The sequence below is a fragment of the Megascapheus bottae genome, chromosome 6, assembly GCF_031878675.1.
Source record: "Megascapheus bottae isolate mThoBot1 chromosome 6, mThoBot2.hap1, whole genome shotgun sequence".
In the NCBI taxonomy this organism is placed as follows: Eukaryota; Metazoa; Chordata; class Mammalia; order Rodentia; family Geomyidae; genus Megascapheus; species Megascapheus bottae.
In genome coordinates this window covers 58,453,598-58,472,081 of record NC_143514.1, presented here as the reverse complement: position 1 = coordinate 58,472,081, position 18,484 = coordinate 58,453,598, and the positions used below count along the sequence as shown (strand labels likewise).

The 18,484-nt window shown below is 39.2% G+C and overlaps 1 protein-coding gene across 6 annotated transcripts in view; it reads right to left on the bottom strand.

Moving 5' to 3' along the window:
• Scmh1 (Scm polycomb group protein homolog 1) overlaps positions 1-18,484 on the bottom strand; it is a 74,728-nt gene that overhangs the window by 40,371 nt on the left and 15,873 nt on the right. For 5 of the 6 annotated variants that reach the window (XR_016535986.1, XR_016535987.1, XM_090335091.1 and 2 more), the window contains exons 4-6: positions 12,951-13,185; positions 9,759-9,847; positions 8,674-8,917 (exon numbers count right to left, since the gene is read on the bottom strand). Coding sequence is in view for 4 of the 6 variants with exons in the window: in XM_090335091.1 (XP_090191217.1) it covers positions 8,674-8,917; positions 9,759-9,847; positions 12,951-13,185 (568 nt within the window). In the remaining 2 variants the exon portion in view is untranslated. Of the gene's footprint in view, positions 1-8,673; positions 8,918-9,758; positions 9,848-12,946; positions 13,186-18,484 lie in introns of those variants that run through there. The other variant, XM_090335094.1, reaches the window with a different exon arrangement.

The window sequence follows — 18,484 nt, the reverse complement described above, 5'->3', positions numbered from 1 at the left end:
TTATTAGATTTAATCATGTGTTCTAAACCACATGAAGCTTCAAGAATGGAACTAATTCTTCATGAAAAAGTTAAATCAGCCAACTCAACACACCCGCCTACTCAGGTTGCTGTAAACATTTCCTTTTATGCATATGAAGGGGCATTTCTTCTTCCCAGCATGGAAGAACTAGATACTGGGACTTGGCTCTGAAGTGAAAAAGGTGTCACTGAGGAACCAGCCATGGCCTGTGAGAGTAGGCTGATCTGGGGAGTGGGTGCCATGGAATGGTAACAAGTCACTATGTTAGTGGTTCAGAAGTGATCAGTGACAACTGTCAGGCCTGACAGAGATGCTGGAAATATTTGGGGGTGTCAAGAAACATTAAATGTGTTCTCCAAACTGGGCATGCTTATAATCTTTACTACTCAGGAATCTGAGATCTGAGGATTGAGGTTTGAAGACAATGACATCCTGTCACATGACTTTCACATGTTACTTCCTAAGTATGATAGGCAAATAAATTTTTGGTTCCCTTGAACCCAATTTTAGTTCAGAAGTAGCTATCAAAAGTGTACTGTGTACCCCCTATATCTTTAAGATTAAAAGGGACCAAAGTAGGGCTGGGAGTTTGGCCTAGTGGTAGAGTGCTTGCCTAGCCTGAACAAAGACCCGGGTTTGATTCCTCAGTACCACATACATAGAAAAAGCTAGAAGTGGTGCTGTGGCTCAAGTGGCAGAGTGCTAGCTTTGAAGAAAAAGTCTAAGGACAGTACTCAGGCCCTGAGTTCAAGCCCCAGGACTGGCCAAAAAAAAAAAAAAAAAAAAAAAAAAAAAAAGGGACCAAAATAGTTTAGAGAAATAAGGCAGGACAGACAGGGAAATTAAATTAATAATTACTAAAAGGGTCAGATTTAGACATTAGAACCAGGAAGTAAAGACTGAAAACCCAAAGCAAGGCCCTGAGTTCAAGCCTCAGTACACACACACCCTCAAAATTTGCTGTTTCCTTCATCTTTTTGTCATACATGAATTTTTTTTTTGCCATTCCTGGGCCTTGAACTCCAGGCCTAGGTGCTGTCCTTGGGCTTTCTCACTTGAGCTACAGCACCATTTCTGGCTTTTTTCTATGTATGTGGTACCAAGGAATTGAACCCGGGTGTTTGTGCATGCTAGTCAAGCACTCTACCACTAGGCTAAACTCCTGGCCCCTCATACATTAATTTTTATGTTTTGGTTTTCTCTTCTAATCAGTCATTATTGAAATTCAAAAACTATAATTTTATGACTTTAATAGTACCTCAAAAATCATCTAGGAAATTAAGTAACAGAACTTACATTACTGGCTCCCAATAATATTTCCTAAGAACCACTTATTTAAAATAGGGAATTTTACACACTCAGTATGTATTGACGTTGGTTGGCACATGATAAATGTTATACTCAAAGCTTGCCAACAATATCTACAAGGTTTATATATTCCCAATAACATAGCAACTGTAGTCAAATTTATGAACTGCCTAAGTCACAACTATTTTTAGGGATTTGAAAGATACTAATTGTTTTTAATATACATATGAAACTTGCTAGTGTTCTTAGGCATCTTAATCAAGGCAGGAGCTGGTGACAGACAGAGATGAGAGGCAGCAAAAAGTATCTGGAAAAGAGGCATGGGACAAGATTTTGTTGTTCATAAAGATTCTTAGCTAAGGTGCACTGGGAAAATCTCTGATTATATTCCTATTTCAAAGTTTTAACAATAATAACGAATGCAAAATCAAAATCCCTTTTTCCACGTATGCATCCTTTTACCATATTTATAGATTCCATATTAGGATATCTTTGGGCAGCCATTCTACAAAGTATACAAGGTAAAAGTTCTAAAAATACTGACATATAGTCACTTTTTCTATGTCTTCTGTTATCTCCTTAGCTTTCTGTAATTGTTCTTCAGCCCCACTGGTCCAGTAAAGTTGCTCTTACCAAGAACACATTGAAAGTAAAACTTTCTGTTTTTTTTTTTTGTTGTTGTTGTCGTTATGCACAGCCTGCATATGGGTTGCTCCATCTTCCTTCTGAAATATTTCAGTTTTCAGTTCCTTTTTCGCTGGGCCTTCTCAGTTGTTGTGTGCTGGCAGTCTTTGCTTCTCAGCTTCTAGCTCACCCCTGATCCTCTTTTGCCTTGTTCTATATTCTCTCTCCCTAAGTGTTTTCATGTCTACATACTGTTTATATACTGAGCAAAATTATATCTCTACTTTTTGACTTCTCTGTGAATTTCATATTCATTTATTTCACTAGCTATTCATCATCCCTAGAAATCTAAAAGTCATTTAGAAAGGAGTATAGCCAGAAGATATTCTTTTGGATATCTATTAGGTAGAATTAGTGGAAAGAATTTGCTATTAACTATTGTACCCCAGACCTTCCTGGCTAGTAAGCACTTTCTAAAGGATACAAGAGAAGCATCTTAGCCACCCATAAGACACGTCTTCCTACTTGTGGTTTATTGGAAAAAGAAGCTGAGTGGAGGGTATGGGGTAGTCCAAGTAGAGAGGTGTAAAAGTGTTCAGAAACTGAGAGGTAGTAAAATGTTGGATCTGGATAAGGGTTGATCCAGAGTAGATCTTAGGTATCTTTTGTTAAAAATTTTGTGCATTGTTACTCAAGAATGTTTTCTTTCCAGATGATGATTGAGAAGCTAATAAAAAAATGGTGCCAGGTACCACAAAAAAAAAAATTGTGCATGGGCTGGGAGTTTGGCCTAGTGGTAGAGTGCTTGCCTAGCATGCACAAAGACTTGGGTTCAATTCCTTGGTACCACATACATACAAAATGCCAGAAATTGTGCTGTGGCTCAAGTGGCAGAGTGCTAGCCTTGAGGAAAAAGTCCAAGGACAGTGCTGAGACCCTGAATTTAAGCCCAGGACTAGCAAAAAATAAAAAAATAAAAATTTTGTACAGATCCTGGGGCTTGAAGACAGGGTCTGAATGCAATGCTGTCCCTGATCATTTTTTTTTTCCTCAAGGCTAACATTCTACCACTTGAGCCAACAGCTACATTTCTGGCATTTTGGTGGTTAATTGGAGATAAGAATCTTATGGACTTTCCTTCCCAGGCTGGCTTTGAACTGTGCTACTCAAATATCAGTCTCTTGAATAGCTAGGATTACAGGCATGAGCCATTGGTGCCTGGTGAATTGCTCATTTTTGTAATTAAGTAAATATATTTGGGTGAGGAATCAGAAAATATAGTATGATATATCTCACTCAACAAATATTACTGAATTACCACAGTTCTGGGATATGAAGATGAAGTTAAGTCATTACTATTTAACATGGATTCATATAGACATGGAAAAAGGTGGATTTTAGCTCCTCATTAATGCTACACTGAAAGCCTAGCATTCTGTGCTGCAGGCATAATTTATAAAATACAATGGGATTAAAAGTAAACCTTGAGATCTCAAATGTTGGCTTCTTTCAAAAATAATTCCCCACCCCCAGCCCCTGCACAGCTGTTTCTTTCTCAACTGAACACTGCAACAGCTGGCTAACTGAGGCCTTTACCTCTAGCTTCTTATGACTTCTATTCTTTAGTTAACAGGATGGTTTATAACACAAACCTGGCTAGTTATCCTCAGAACTCAGAGGGGGAAAAGTAAGTAACTCCTTCAAGTGTTCTCTAAATGAAGCTGTGCACTCTCTATACTCTCCTCTCCAGCCTTATCACTCTATTCCCCTACAATCTAGTCACTTAAACTTTTTTTTTTTTTGCCAGTCCTGGGGCTTGAACCCAGGGCCTGAGTGCTACCCAAAGCTTATTTTGCTCAACGCTAGCACTATATTTGTGCCACAGCTCCAATTGGCTTTTGGGGTGCTTAATTAAAGATAACCTCATGGACTTGCCTGGGCTGGCTTTGAATGGCGATTCTCAGATCTTTGCCTCCTGAGTAGCTAGTATTACAGGTGTGAGCCACTGGTATCCAGACTCAATTATACTTTTAATCTAAAAACAACAAAAAAAATTCTACTCATCTACTGCTGGCTAGAGTTCTGTCTTCAATATCATTTTAAGTATTCCTTAATCTAAAAATCTGACCTCCAGTCTCCAATCACTCATCAAAGTTGAGTCTTCTATATGTTGCTACTCTAGAATTAAAATTCTCTATTGGTCTATTTTATTCACAGAATTGTGAGTTCCAAAGGCGGCTAATAGAGCCAATGTCTAAGCTTGTTATAACCTGATAGCAAGAATTTGTTTATATATGTTGTGACCTATGACCTATAACTTTAATTGTGCTGTTTTTGACTCTAGATTTCCCTCTGTAGTCTAGGATTAAAATTTTGTCAACACTCTTTCTGGTCCAGATTCCAAAACTGATTGTGTCATGGTGACGTGTGTAGTTTTATGACAACAAATAAAGAGAAAAAAAATCTTTAAAAGTATAAACTTTAAAAGTATAAATATAAAAAGTATAAACATAAAAAATATAAATATGACTTCTCACAGAAAAAGACAACAATATAAAAATCATAAATCGGTTGCATCATTCAGAATAGCAATATGCTAATTTTTAAGTAAAAATATAAGCTCAAAATGCAATACTCTCAGGTTTTGTACTTATTGAAAAGACATAGGAAGCTAAGCTGCAATCTGAAATTGACTTGCCCAGCTTCAAATCAGAGCAATGCATTCGCCTGACTTCTGATTAGCACCTTAATCATGCTGTAAGGATTGAATTATTTTGCTTTTTATTTATTTTTGCTGGACTGGAGCTTGAACTCAAGACCTATACTGTCATTTAGCTTTTTTCACTCAAGGCTAACATTCTGTCACTTTTTAAAAAATCAGTCCTGGGGCTTGAATTCAGGGCCTGGGCACTGTCCTTGAGCTTTCCTTCTTAAGGCTAGCACTGTACCATTTTGAACCACAGCACTACTTCAAGCTTTCTGGTGATTAATGGGAGGCAAGTTTCTCACTTTCAAGTGGCAGAGTGCTAGCCTTGAGCAAAAAGTGTCTAAGGACAGTGCCCAGGTCCTGAGTTCAAGCCCCGGGACTGACAAAAAAAGTCTCACTTTCTTGTCCTTGCTGGCTTTGAACCTCAATCCTCAGATCTCAGCCTCTTGAGTAGCTAGGATTATAGGGATGAGCCACCAGTGCCCAGCTATTTTGCTTTAGATTAAAACATAAAACTTGTCTTTCAGCTTTAAGTCATTAAAAATGATGAACTAAAAAAAAAGCTATCTGTTCTAAGCAAAATGCTGGATTAGTTGGAAAGTTGATAGCTGCTACCCATCATTTTTGGAAGTCAAAGAGCTTCAACTAGCTTAGTGAAGAACAGGAGAGGCCATGAACAGCAGGCATGCGGGACTGCCTTTAGAAAGGCAGACCTGTGTGGCAAGTGAGCTGGTCTCTTTGGAATCAAGCAGGAGGCTGCAAGAGTTGTTTGCTACCTATTACTAACATTATTATTTCCCTAGTACTAAAGAGATGGGAGGACCTTCAAAGATCTAGTATAGCTTCATTCTCTGTCTGGTGGAATGACATTCTCAAAGATGAAACAAGCATGTGGTCCCAACAGGGCTAGAATCCAGTGCAATATACCACTTCTCTGTATTTCCTGCCATGGATCTGGGAGTCCAAATCCAGTTTTTCGAATAAAGTTTTGAAGTGGTGAAGCTAATGGAGAATGGAATATGGGCAACACCACTCAATTCTTGGCTTGACAGCTAGTCCTCCTAGAAGATCTCCGTGATCTCTCCCTTTAGACTTTGGTATAAATACAGCCAAATCACTTAAATCCTAAGCTCCAGCCTTCTGTAAACAGAACGGATCTGAAAATAATTAGTTTCGAGTGACCAAGAAAATGAACTGAAAATGCATGCAAATGGATATTAATGAATACTGTTATTTTCCCTACTTACCATAAGAAAGAAACATTTGAAATTTATTTTGAATTTATAAACATTTGACCAAGGTGAGAAGGATGGAGGGGATAGTATATCAGAAAGAGAACAGAATTACATACAAAGAACATCTCGTTTTATGAAATGAATTGTGTAATCGCATTCTTTCCACATTGTATCACTTGCTTCTCAGCCAGGAACTGGAAAGTGAGACCACTTAAATTCTACCAAGCTCCACTGTGGGACCTTCTGAGGTAGGAAGATGGGGAGGGGAGCTTGCCAAAGGGACCTGATGGAAGGACCTGTTTGGAAATGCCACATGGAAGCACTTTCCCTGCTTTCTGAGCCTAGTCCTTCTGGCCATCTTCCATTACAAGCCTAAGGTCTTTTGAGAGACATAGAAGGGAAATGAGCACACTACCCTGAAAGCAGCAGCCACACAGTGAATCATATTTTTTTTTTTATCAGCCCACGTGTGCAACCAGAACAACTAGGCATAGACTCAGATCTTCTGGCTCTGCACAGCTGTCTAACTGCTCTAGATTATCTAGTAAGACAACAGAATTTTCTATGCAAGCTGGGCACTAGTGACTCTGGCTATGCAGGAAGCTGAGATCTGAGGATAGAAGAACAAAGCAAGTTCAGACAGGTAAGTCTGTGAGACATATCTCCAACTAATTAGTAAAATTCCAGAAGTGGAGCCGTGGCTCAAGTGGTAGTATACCACCCTTAAGAGAAAAAAGTCTAAAGTGCTCAGATCCTGAGTTCAAGCCTCAGTACTGGTGTGCACACATCACTTTCTCTGCCTCTCTGTCACACACACACACACACACACACACACACACACACACACACACACACACACACTTCTACTTCTCTAGGTAAGGAGGTAATAAAATCAGATACTTCTGAATAAAGTCTGGAATACTATAGTTTGTCTTATTCTAGCCTCAAGTTAACAGAATTGATTGTACTCCTAGTTTCAAAGCAAATTTCTTCTTACTGCTTCCCCAGAACCATTACTTCAAATGCATGCTGAACGATGACAATGGACTTCTCATGCTGGTAAAGGTATAGGTTTCATACAGCACATGGATGGAATGGAACTTTTCTCAGCCAAAAGCACATCCCATCTTCATCCTGGACCAAATTCTCTCTACCTCAAGCACCACTACCCTAACATAAGCCACCCTCATAGAACTATATATCTAGATTGTTAAAGACATGGCTCAGTGGTAGAGTACCTGCCTAACAAATATGAGGCTCTAACTTCAAAATCCAGTCCCCCCTCAAAAAAACACACACCTAAGTTCCTTCCTTCCTTTTTTCCTCCTGCTCTCTTTCCCTCATTCCTTTTAGATCCTAGGGATTCAACCAAGGGCCTCACTCATGCTGATTATTCTCTTTACCACTGAATTATAACTGAGCTTTTGAAATGACTTTAATTTTTTTCTTACCTCACTAGATCAGAGTGGCATGAAAGCATGAGTATCGCTCATCTTTATCACTGTTATAGCTTGCCTTCCAGTTAGATGCTTAAAAGTATTTGTCTAGTTGAAGAGATGAATGATCTAGAAGCTTAGACAAAGGATCTGAGATGATAGGGTTACTTTCAACTCAAACTCACTAGTACCTTTTAGATGGGATTATTATTTTCACTGCTAAGAGAAGTCAAATCTATCCTAGATGATCTCCACTACTGTTAAAATAAAACGTATGGTATTGGTTCATTTAGTATGTGACACATTGCTATAGTGGTTAGTGGTTACCTTTGTAATAAGTCTTATAATAATGATAATAAAGCATATTTAATAATGACATAGCATAATATGCCTAATATGTATTATATCATAAAGATAATATAGCATTTAACTATAGTAACAGCAGTAACATGACACTGTTTTAGTATTTACTATACTTCAGATGTAAACATTTTGCCCATATCATGTCATCTATTTTCACAACTTTATGAAGTAGGTGTTCTGATATAAAGTGAGCAATTTAGAGAGGTAAACTGTTTAAAGCCATAGAGTTAATAATAGACAGAGCTAGAGCTCAAACCCATGACTGCCTTATTTCAAAGTCTGTGCTTTTTCTATAGTACTTCTCAAGGACCCTCAAGTACTTTACCCCTTACTCCAGTTCATTTATTACATAGCCCTAAGACCTGAGGAAGACATTTGCCTTTAGAATTATATTGTGCAAATTGCAATGGGTTGGAGCAAAAGCAAGACATGTACTAGGCAAAAAGGTAGTGCAAGGGATTTTTTTTTTTTTTTACTTTACCCCAAATTCTATGCCTGGCTTTGTTGTTGTTGTTGTTGTTGTGGGTCATGGGGCTTGAATTTGGTCTGGGCTGGGTGCTGTCCCTGAACTCTTCAGCTCAAGGCTACCACCCTACCCCTGGGCCTGGGCACTGTCCCTTAGCTCTTCAGCCCAAGGCTACCACCCTACCCTGAACCAAGCCCAACTTCCTGTTTTCTAGAGGTTAACTGGAGATAAGAGTCTCAGGTCCTTTTGTGCCAGGCTGGCTTTGAACAGATCTCAGCCTCCTCAAATCTCAGCCTCCTCAGTAGCTAGGATTACATGTGTGAGCTACCGGGCTCATATGCCTGGCTTTTTTGATGTACTACTAATGATTATTCTCTGAATGACTTTGGTTTATATGTAAGTTATTGGCCCTCATTCCTCCTCTGTTTGTTGGTGAAGCATGCTGGTGAAGGTAAGCTGTTGGTATCTCTCTCATCTAGGTATTAGTTTCAGGGGCTGAGGGTAGACTTTTACCTTTGGTACCAGGTGGTTGCAGGTTGTCTCCAGTCAAAGAACACCAGCCCACAGGAAATATGTCCCGAGAGTCAAAGCGGCACCAGTAGTCAAAGGCTCCTCGCCATCCATCAAAAGTGACAAGCACTTCTGAGCCCCGAACCTCCCCAATAGTGGCAGGGCAAATGAAATGTGGGTTCTTCCTGTCCACAGCTTCTAGCTTCATTCCCATTTTGAAGAAGTTGTGGGAAGGTGATGGAGGCTCCTAAATGAGAAACAGAAATATACAGATCTAGATACAGAGAGATGCTGTGTAAACCAGCACATTGCTGTTTTATTTGGACAAATGAAAATAAAATGTTTTTTTGTTTGTTTCTTTGTTTTGGCCGGTCGTGGGGCTTGAACTCAGGGTCTGGGCACTCTCTTTGAACATTCTCAAGGCTAGCACTCTACCACTTGAGCCATAACTCCATTTCCAGCTTTTCTGTGTATGTGTTACCAAGGAATTGAACCTGGGTCTTTGTGCATGCTAGGCAAGCACTCTACCACTAGGTCAAATTCCTGCCCCCCCCGTCCTTTTTTGACATTACTAGAAGTTTATACTCAGGGCATCTGACCTTATTTCCCACTATTTTTTAGGATAAGGTCTTTCTTCCTGCCTAGACACAGATAGGCTTTCTGACATCACTGAGATCATCATAGGAATTAACCACCATGTTCAGCTTCCTTGTCTGAAGGACTTTTCTGCCAGTCCAGATGATATTACGATTCCCTCAATTTCAGCCTTTTAGTAGTCAGGATTATAGGTGTGAGCTACCACAGTGTCCCAGTAAACACATTTTAATTTCTCAACAACCCTGAAAGGTAATAAGGTCTAAAAGGATCTTGTAATTCATTTACCATATAATTGACAGCTAAGTCCCACAAGGCAGGAATCCTAACACATTTCTACAAGAATAATGGCTATTTCATAGGTACTAAAACATTTTTCTACCTAATTTCTTGAAGGTACTAAGGACATAAAATTAATGGAGACATAAGAAGCTCAGTAACTGAGAAGTAGCAAGTATTTGATCTTAACCAGCTTAGCCTGAAGGACAGCATACCTTGTGGAAAATCCTGATGGGTGCCATCTCTGCTCCATTTAATGTCTTCAAAAGGAACATAGGCCAAGAAGAAGCATTCAGCCGAAATCCTGCAGCAAATATAAGGGAGAACAGATTGAAATATGTTCAAAAAGGCATGGTACTAGTCAGTTCTTCTTTTGGAATCCAGATTATTGCCACAATCTATGCTATGGCATTCATAGAATATAGACTGTTAAGAAGTACTTAAAAGTTAAATAGAAGAATGTATAATTGGACAGATGAAAAAAGGAATGTAACTTGTCTAGGCTATGAACCAAGTTTCTGACTCTAAGAAAAATAGCATAGAATATATATCATAATGTCTGGAATGTTTCCTTGAAAAATGCAAAGAATTGATATAAGTTAGGATAAGCAAATACTTAGAAAGGCTATAGAGGGTATCAGTCTTAAGAAACCAAACATGTGGGGCCGGGAGTTTGGCCTAGTGGTAGGGTGCTTGCCTAGCATGCGCGAGGACCCGGGTTCAACTCCTCGGTACCACATACATAGCAAAAAGCTGGAAGTGGTGCTGAGGCTCAAGTGGTAGAGTGCTAGCCTTGAGAAAGTCCAAGGACAGTGCTCAAGCCCTGAGCCCAAGCCCAGGACTGGCAAAAAAAAAAAAGAAACCAAACATGTCAAGTGATAAGCTCAATATACAACTAAACTGGCCTAGCTCAATATAAACTGGTATAATTTTTTTCATTCTCTTACAAATATGCATGTGTATATACACATCAAGTACAAAATACTTTTTAATAATTCTTATTTACTTATACTAAGGATCAGCAAATAGTGAAACTGGAGGTCAGCCTACTCAAATTTCTTTATTATCCGAAAGATTAAGGAGATGACTAGAGAGGCAAATTGTTGACTTCTTCCACCAAGTAAAAGTCAATAAGAATGTACCATTTAGTCAATATTAATTGTACAACTAAGATCATTGTTGATCTTAGATTTTCAAATCTGAACTCCAGGTGCTCCAGATGGTAGGGGTCTCAGACTTTCCTGCCCATGCTAGCTGTAAACTACGAACCTCAGATCTTAGCCTCTTGAGTAACTAGGATTACAGGCATGAATCAATGGCATCCAACATTTGCTTAGCTTTTATTTTCCTTTTGGAAAAAAAAGAATAAAAACCAACACCCTAACTTTATGTGATTTGGTGAGGATGACAATCATGTGGGAAAAATGCCATCGTAGAGCATTAGATTTTGCATGGATAGGTGTATGTGTCTCAAGTTGAGTCAACTGCTTTCTGACATTTTATGGGTACTGGAAGAAGTCACGGGAACAAGTATGTATATATTAGATCTGGCAGAGCAACATGGAGAACACATCTGAAAAGAAAGGAGGCCAGAGATAGAGAGAAAAGATAATATTTAAAACCATGTATTCAGACACACCAAATAACTCCTTGGACTTTTTGGTTATGTTGTCAATAATTCTCATCTCTTTGTTTTCCTTCCTCTCTAGTCTGGCTTGTGCTAGGCTTTTGAGTGCTATTCTTCCTTTGACATGGTTAAATAAAACATAAAGCATTCCTGAAATTCAGGCCTGGTTACATTTAGGGAAATCCACATCAGGTAAAGGAAAAAGCAAGCCAAACCTACAGTGGTTTAGCACATGACTGAGTACTACTCTATGGATAAGGTATATCAAAGCCTATCTGGTCTAGGAGAGTGTTTCTACATAAGGAAATTAGTATTTTTTTGAGTCCCCAAGCTAGAATGACCAACCACGTATCTCCCAGTTCCACTTTTTTTTTTCAAGGGTAGGAATACTAGGATTTGAGTTCAGGCTTGACTGATCAGTTGGCACTCCTCTAGCCACACTCCAGCCTGGCATTTTCTGGTTATTTTGCAACCTAAGTCTCACAGACTTTCCTGCCTGGGCTGACTTCAAATTTTGATCCTCTGGGTTTCAGCAGGCAAGCAGCCCAATTCCATTTTAAAGTAAACGTTACTTAGTGTATTCTAGCTTATCTAGACTTTGAGGAGTTGTCATCTTTTTAGGCATTGGATATTCTTCCCCCACCCCCCAAGGCTAGCGCTCTACCACTTGAGCCACAGTACCACTTTCAGCTTTTCTCTTTTTTTTTTTTTTTGCCAGCCCTGGGCTTGAGCTCAGGGCCTGAGCACTGTCCTTGGACTTTTCTCAAGGCTAGAGCTCTACCACTTGAGCCTCAGCACCATTTCCGGCTTTTTTTTTTTCTATGTATATGGTACCGAGGAATCAAACCCTAGTCTTCGTGCATGCTAGGCAAGCACTTTAACCACTAGGCCAAACTCCCGGCCCCTGGATATTCTTTATAACAGTGTCATTATAATAGCCAATATGTACTAAATAATTGCCATGTACTAAATACTACATATGTCACTTTTTGCCAGTCCTGGGGCTTGAACTCAGGGCCTGAGCACTGTCTTTGGGATTTATTAAGGCTAGAGCTCTACCACTTGAGCCACAGTACCATTTCTGGCTTTTTCTGTGTATGTGTTACCAAGGAATCGAACCTGGGTCTTCATGCATGCTAGGCAAGCACTTATACCACACTCCTGGCCCACACGTCACATTTTCAACCTTGAAATAATACAACGAGGCAGTCAGAATTATTTACTCCCAGTTTAAAGATGAACAGTTAACAGAGAGAAGTAGATTGTCCAAAGTCATTCTATCGTAAGTACTGGGGACAGATTTCAATATGTGATGGTTTTACTCCAGACCTCAAGGTTCTTTACTGAGAGCTTCTTTAGAAACAGGACAAGGCCCAAATATTACCAATGAAATACTCAGGTGTCTTACTCTCTAACTCCAAGGTGAGGAAGAATTTTTTCCTATCAAGTAAAAGTATAGGTTATCTCAACATTCCTGCTAAGTTACAGACAGAACATACAATATGTGTAATACTATTTTTGAAGTAGATTAAGTGACAATATTGCCTTGCATTTTCTCTCTGGTAAATGTGCTAACAGAAACGGAGGACGAGTGAGTTTACTGCTAAGAAAAGAAAGAGGGAAAGAGAAGATTGGGTATCACAATCTGCTGTACAGATGGAAATGATATTCAGATTTTGTTTTGAGGGGCCCACATGAAGAAGATGGGATAGGCAGGGGACTCTAGGCTTTCCCATAACAGTATATATAATTTTTGGAGAACCTGGGTCTAGTTACTCACCCAGTGGAGGCTGCAGCATACCACCATTCTTCTCACAGTTCCCAATAGGCTGAATTTCAGCTGAGTCAACCAACCGCCAGAAGTCATTCTTGTTGTCACTGCCATCAAGACGCAGGCGGAGGCGAGCACCTGTTAGTCCAACTACTGTGGCAATACAGGTGGATGTGGTGTTTCTGGGGTCCTGTGCTTCCAGTTTCATGCTGATCTTGAACTCGTTGCTTGGAGGTGTATATGACTGGGAACAAGAGATTATGCAGACTATGAGTAAGCTGACTTTCAATAAGGATGTTACAAAATAGAACCTAAAAACATATGCTTTAAACTCAAATTGTCTACAGTTGGGCCAGGGACTATCATACCAGCCTGACTTACTCCTTAACACTTAGGAAAAGTTTTATACAAAATGACTTTCCTTTGAAGCATCAAATATTGACTCATACTAGTAAAAATAAATCCAAACAAAAAATAAGCACATAATATGTGGCCAATATGTGAATTATTTCTTTCACTTAGCAAAATATTTTCAGAGGTCATCATGACATAGCATGTATCAATGCTTTACTTCATTTCATTACAGAATATAATTGCATTATGTGGACACACTGTGCTTATTAATTTATCAGTTGATAGGATCTTTTCTTTTTTGGGATATTATGAATAATGATGTGATAAACATCATGTGATATGCTTTGTGTGGACTTATATCTTTTATTTTCTTGGATATATACTTATGAGAGGGATTACTAGGTTATGTGATAATTCCGTTTTCTGTTTGCAACTTCGAAGGTGGGTATCAATGGATCACAACTGTAATCCTATATATTCAGTAGGCTGAGATCTGAGGACTGAAATTCAAAGCCAGTCCAGGCAGACAAATCTAAAACTAACCAGTACAAAGCTGAAGTGGAGGTGTAGCTCAACTTGCGGAGTGTTAGCCTTGAATTTAGAAAAAGCTAAGCAAGAAGCCTGGCGTGGTGGCTCACGCCTATAATCCTAGCTATGCAGGAGGCTGAGATCTGAGGATCTGAGTTCAAAACCAGCCCGGACACTACAAAGCATCTCCAATTAATCACTAGAAAACGGGAAGTGGGGCTGTGGCTCAAGGTTAGGATGGTAGCTTTGAGCTGAAGAGCTCAGGGACAATGCCTAGGCCCAGGGTAGGGCGGTAGCCTTGAGTTGAAGAGCTCAGGGACAGTGCCCAGGCCTAGAGTTCAAGCCCAAAGACCTACAAAAAAAAAAAAAAAAAAAGCTAAGCAAGAATGAGAAGCTCTGAGGTTAAACTCTAGTACCAACACAAAAGAAAAAAAAATTGTCAGTCATGGGGCTTGAACTCAGGGCCTGGGCACTGACCCTGAGCTTTTGTGCTCAAAGCTAATGCTCTACCACTTTGAGCCACAGTTCCACTTTTGGTGATTAACTGGAGATAGGATTTTCATAGACTTTTTTTTGCCAGGGCAGGCTTTGAACTGTGATGCTCAGATCTCAGCCTCATGAGTAGCTAGGATGAGCATGTGGCATAAAAAAGATTTTGAGTAGGAGTGGCATTGTGACTACATACACACACACACACACACACACACGTGTGCGTGCACACACATAGATGGCTATATATATATGGCTATATATATAGGTGCCAATGGTTCATTCCTATAATCCTAGCTATTCAGGAGGCTGAGATCTGAGGATAGAGGTTCAAAGCCAGCTTGGGCAAGACCATGATCTCCAATTAAACACTGGAAAACTGGAAGTGGTGCTATGGGTCAGAGTGGAAGAGCTAGCCATGAGTTGAAGAGCTCAGGGACAGTGTCCAGGCCCAGAGTTTAAGTCTCATGACAGACCAAAAAAAAAAAAAAAAGAAAAAGAAAAAATAGAAGGAAGGAAGGAAAGAAAACTCCAACTATTTGCCCTTTGTAAAATTGTGTTGTTGGGTTAAGAGTTATTTATACATATGGAATAACAGTCTGTATCATATATATATGGTTTACAAACATTTTCTCCTATTATATGAAATATCTTTTCATCATCTGGATGTTGGAATCGAAGGTTTTTAATTTGGATGAGGTTAACTTATCTATTTTATTGGTGCTTATTCTTATCTTGTATGTAAGAATCTACCATATGGGTAAGCTAAAGTTATAAATATTTTTACTACTATCTGTCCTTTTAAAAAGTTTTACAGTGTTAGCTTTTACCATGAAGTCTATGGTCCACTTGGAGTTAATTTTTATATATGGTATGAAGGTAGTGTCCAACATCATTCTTTTGCATGTAGCATCCGGCTATTTCTACAACTACTGAAAATCCAATCAAACTGTCTTGACACGTATTGGAAATCAACAGATCATCTTTTAGATGTCTTCTATTTTTATCTTCTGTTCTTTATTCTAGATCATTGTGCTTGAAGGTTTATCAATTTCATTGACCTTTGCAAAGAATTAACTTTTCTTTGTGCCTATACTAGGGCTTGAAAACAGGACCTTGATCTCTCATTTGCTTTTTGTTTGTTTTTGGGTTTTTTGGGGGGGCCAAGGGTAGAGCTCTACCACTTAAGATATGCCTCCAGTTTTGCCTTTGTGCTAGTTAATTGGAAATAAATGTGTCGGGTTTGTCTGCAAGGGCTGACTTCAAGCCGGATCTGGTTTCCTCAGATCTCAGTCTCCTGAGTATAATGATCGTAGTCATGAGTCACTAGCTCCTAACAAAACCAACTATGGCTTCAATAACCTGCTCTATTTTTGCTCATTTTTATACCCTAGGCTTTTTGAACTAGAAGATGAAGTCATTAATTGAAAACTTTCTTCTTTTTTAATATAATGTTGAGTGCTATGTTACTAAAGTGTTGACAACTTCCATCCTTTTACTTTTAACTTATTTCTGTTATTATATTTGAAATACAATATTTTTGCAGGCAGTATATAAACTGGACCTTGCTTTTTATTCTATTCTAGTATTTTAGTGGTTGTGCTAGGATTTGCAGTAAGCCCCTTTAGTAAATCATAGTTTATTTTCAAAATTTCTCTGGCCACTTTTAATGTTTTCTTTTCTTTTTTTCTTTTTCTTTTATTTTGGCCAGTCCTGGAGCTTGTATTCAGGGTCAGAGTACTATCCTTTGACTTTCACAAGGGTAGTGGCCTGTCACTTGAGCCATAGCACCACTTTTTCTATGCAATGGCTTTTTCCATGTCTGTGGTACCGAAGAATTGAACCCAGGTCTTCGTGCATGCTAGGCAGGCAAGCATTCTACCACTAGGCCAAACACCTTGCCTAGGTTTTCTTTTTTATTTTTTTTTTCCCTTTTCTTTCGTTGGTCTTGGGGCTTGAACTCTGGGCCTGGGTGTTGTCCCTGAGCTCAAGGATACGACCCTACCCCCCCCCTTTTTTTTTGCCAGTCCTGGGCTTGAGCTCAGGGCCTGAGCACTGTCCTTAGACTTTCTCAAGGCTAGAGCTCTACCACTTGAGCCTCGGCACCATTTCTGGGTTTTTTTCTATGTATGTGGTACCAAGGAATTGAACCTGGGTCTTCGTGCATACTAGGCAAGCACTCTACCACTAGGCCAAACTCCCAGCCCCTCTACCCCTTGAGCCACAGCACCACTTCCAGTTTTCTGGTGGTTAATTTGTGGTAAGAGTCTCATGGACTTTAGTGCCTGGGCTGCCTTTGAACTGGGATCCTCAGATCTCAGCCTCCTGAAAAACTAGGATTACAGGCGTGAATCACTGTGCCCAGCCAAAGTCTTCTTTAGTATTTTTGAATATTCGAATTATGGTATGCCTCAGAGTAGTTTTCTTCTTCCTTAACTTTTAGGATTCACTGAGTTTCCTTTATCTGTGGATTTATAGTCTTCCTCATCTTTTGAAAAAAAATCAGCCATTGTTTCTTCACATGCTTTTCCTGCTTTTTCACTTCTTGTAAACTTCAGTTGTATATCTAATTGGCCACTTAAAGATATCCCATGGTTCACTGGCACATTTTTCATTTGTTTTACTTTTTCTTTGGATAGTTTCTATTGCTATACCTTCAAATTTCAAGTTCACTAATCTTTTCTTTACATCCAGTATACAGTAGTTCAGTGAATAATTTATAACTTTCATTTAATTTTCTGCTTAGCTTCTGAACATATCAAGGGATTAAAATGATTAGTTTCATGTGCTTTTCCACTATTCTATTATCTATGTAGGCCCAGAATCAATTGTCTATTATTTTCTTCTGCCTCTTTCCATTCCTAGTCATCTTTAACTAGACATTATGAGGGTTTTTTTTTTTTTGCCAGTTCTGGGGCTTGAACTCAGGGCCTGGGCACAGTCCTTGGGCATTCTTTTTTTTTTTTTTGCCAGTCCTGGGCTTGAGCTCAGGGCCTGAGCACTGTCCTTGGACTTTCTCAAGGCTAGAGCTCTACCACTTGAGCCTCAGCACCACTTCCGGCTTTTTTCTATGTATGTGGTACCAAGGAATCGAACCCGAGTCTTCATGCATGCTAGGAAAGCACTTTAACCACTAGGCCAAACTCCCGGCCTCCTTGGGCATTCTTAAGGCTAGTGCTCTACCACCTGAGCCACTTTCAGTTTTTTTCTGAGTATGTGATACTGAGGAATTGAACTCAAAGCTTTGTGCATGCTAGGTGAGCACTCTACCACTGGGCTACTCTCCTGGCCAGATTATGAGTTTTGTTAAATTCTGGATATTTTTGCACCTATGTACATTTTGCTAGGTGATATTCCCAGATGAGATGAAAACAGTTTGTTCTCAGTTTTATGACTTGTTAGGCCTGCATCCAATCCAATATTCAATCAATTAGGTGATTTTCCAGTTGAGCTAATGAGATCAGGAACTATTTTCAGCCCTATATGGGTATCAGGCTTTATTCCTTCTAATCCTTTCAGATGGGTTTTCTTTGGCCTCAGATTGTTTCCTCATATTCATGCATTAAAGTATATTACTTTCTTTCCTAGATAGCTGAGGAGGACTCTCTTAAGTTTTTTCTCTGTGAGGTTTTCTCTTCTCTAGTATTTTTTCTGCACATTTTAGCCACTTTGGTGACCCAGTTCCACTTCCCCTAATTAGGGAGTCTGCTGGCTCAACATAGGTTCCCCTTCCCCAAACCATGATCTGAAAATGCTCTTAAGGCAGTAAGCTGGGAAATGATACAAGGCCAAACCAATTTGTTTCTCAGGTCTAAGGTGTCACTGTTTAGTGACTTGAAAATTATTTCTTACTGTATGTCCTTTTAAAAAATTGTTCAGGTAAAAATATGAACCTAGTCTATATTATTTCAAATGAGCACAAGTCCTGGAACACTGTGTTTACTTAGAACATAGATAAAATGCGAAGTTAAATGTTGACAAATAAAAGTACTAAAACAAGAGAATAAAATAACTTCCAGATTTCTGATGTTTTGTTCTGTTTAGCAATGCTTATTTCTTTGCTTACTAGTCTGATCCTATATAGACACAATCAACATTACCTGTGCACTATTTGAAGCTTGGAAGTTGTCTGTGTAAAGCTCTGAAGGACTTTTGATAAGCTTTTAAAATTT